This window comes from Bison bison, unplaced genomic scaffold (genome assembly GCF_000754665.1).
Source record: "Bison bison bison isolate TAMUID 2011002044 unplaced genomic scaffold, Bison_UMD1.0 scf7180017851933, whole genome shotgun sequence".
NCBI lineage: Eukaryota > Metazoa > Chordata > Mammalia > Artiodactyla > Bovidae > Bison > Bison bison.
In genome coordinates, this window is record NW_011482506.1 from 7,610 (window position 1) to 9,999 (window position 2,390).

The following is a 2,390-nucleotide window of genomic DNA, read 5'->3' on the forward strand; positions in this document are numbered from 1 at the left end:
CTTTTAAAATATGCAAAATATATTCATTCACACAACCATTTACTGATAAACTACAGTGTGTGCCAAGCAATGTTCTAAGAATCATGTTTTTATTTATTTTATATTTATATTGAAAAGGAGGCAAGATTATCATTACTGCAAATGAAACAAAGCTGAATCAATTAAAAACTATTTAAAACTTTAGAAACTTCATAAAGAGGTTGCTTATAAAATCCATATGCAAAAAACAATCAGTTTCATATATAAAAATAAACAGAGCATGTAAGATATTCAATTTCTAATAATCATGAGGAAAGATAAGCTACTTAAGAATAAAGTTTAAAAATATGCAAAATATATTCATTCACACAAGTATTTAGTGATAGCCTACAGTGTGCCAAGCAATGTTCTACATTTGTTTATAATTTGTAAAAAACACATTTCAAAATAAAAAAATCCCACATCATACAAATGTTTATAATGATTAATTAATCTAAGCAACACACATACATGTTCAGTTGTAAAATGTTAAATTTCTGTGACAAATATGCTTTTTTAAATACCAAGAACATTACAGAGTTAACAAGAGTCCTACAGATAATCTAGTAGTCAATGTGTTTTTCTTAAGTCTTCACTTTAACGGTGTTATTTCAGCACAGGTAAGCAAGCAGAGTCTTTCATATGCAGGAACACCGGAATCTTTGGTTGCCACCGTATCAGCTGCCTTGCAAACAAGAAACCAACCATTTAAAAAATGTTTTAAGTGAACAACTTGCGGAACCCAGGGGTGAATAGACCTTAAGAATGCACAATTGTGAGCATTTACAACCGTCTCATGGCAACCCACTCCAGTGTTCTTGCCCGGAGAATCCCAGGGACGGGGGAGTCTGGTGGGCTGCCGTCTATGGAGTCACGCAGATTCGGACACGACTGATGCGACTTTGCAGCAGCAGCAGTAGCACAACCATCTCAACTTTGGCAGAAGACTGTTCATGCCCTGTTTCTGAAACGAGATCTCAAAGCAACATAGTTGAAAATAAACGATGTTAACAAAAAACTGGCATATGCACAATTTCTCCACCAATTTGTGTGTGAACCAGTTAACTTTTCCACCTGAAAGAATGCAACAAAAAACTGGACAACACGTTTCACAATCTCATTAATATTCACAATTACAGCGGCTACAACTCAGCACACTGCATCACCAATGCTGCCCAGAGCCAGTTTATACTTAAATTACGTTCTTTACCCCAAGTGAACGTTTGTCCACAGTCACTGGCCAGTGTACATATGAACGAAAATTTCTAGATTTGGGGAGAAACATGCTGCTGCAATCATCTTACTCTGCTGCTTCTGCTCCTTGACTCGGGCTTACAAACCTTTTCATGTTACTCTTTTTTTTGGTCAGTTTTCTTGCCTGTGGTGGTGGCGGTTTGGGCCTGCTGACCCTGCCCACTTGAAGAGGCTGCCTGCTGTGCTGCTCTCTGCTTTAATATCCAATCAAATGCGTAGTCATATTGGTAATTCAGGGTCCTGAAAAGATTGCGGAAAAGCTGCCTGAGGTAGGTGTAATCCGGGGCTTCCTCAAAGCGCAGTCCACGACAATAGTTTAAGTACGTAGCAAATTCTGAGGGAAATCCATTACATAAAGCTTCAATAGGTGTGGCCATCTTACTTTCGCAAATCTTTTCGTATTTTTGCTTCATTGTTGCAGTCTTTATTCCTTGCCACGGCAGGCTGCTTCTATTAAAATACATCAAAACATATCCTAATGATTCCATGTCATCTCGTCGACTCTGTTCAATACCAAGATGTGAATTGAGGCTAGCATACCGAGCAGTACCAGTGAGACTTTTCTTTTCTTTGTATGGAATGTGTTGCTTTGTCTTGCTGTCTCTGTACCTTTTGGCCAAACCAAAATCAACAAGGAATAACTGGTTTGAGTTTGAGGAAGCTGGGTCCTGAGAAGTACTACCAGACATGCCCCTTTTCCTCTTCCTTGCTTGACATTCTAAACACATATTACAGTGAGACCCAGCACCCATTAGAAAGTTATCTGGTTTAATATCTCTGTGTATAAAATCCTTTGTATGCAAATATTCGATTCTACTGATCATCTGGTCAGCTAACATAAGTACAGTTTTCATTGTGAACCGTCTTGAACAGTAATTGAAGAGCTCTTCGAGGCTGGGGCCAAGAAGATCCATGACTAGCACATTATAGTCCTTTTCCTGACCATACCACCATATGCGGGGAATGCCAACCCCGCCCTGAAGAAGCTTATAGAGTCTGCTCTCATACAGCAACTGGGGTTGTCTCGCTTTCTGAGGTTCTAGCTTCACTGCCACTTCCTCACCGTTGGTGATATTGATCGCCAAATAGACTTTCCCGAAGGAGCCAGACCCAATCTT

The 2,390-nt window shown here is 39.2% G+C and overlaps 1 protein-coding gene across 1 annotated transcript; it reads right to left on the reverse strand.

Annotated features, from left to right (window-relative positions):
• Window positions 1-1,367: 1,367 nt before the first annotated feature.
• Window positions 1,368-2,381, reverse strand: LOC104997461 (casein kinase I isoform alpha-like). Its single transcript, XM_010852217.1, has one exon. It carries the CDS (start codon window positions 2,184-2,186, stop codon window positions 1,368-1,370), a length of 819 nt encoding a protein of 272 aa, XP_010850519.1. The 5' UTR covers window positions 2,187-2,381.
• Window positions 2,382-2,390: the final 9 nt, after the last annotated feature.

Coding starts and splice junctions, on each gene's coding strand:
- LOC104997461 (XM_010852217.1), bottom strand. CDS start 2,186: ATGGATCTTCTTGGCCCCAGCCTCGAAGAGCTCTTCAATTACTGTTCA.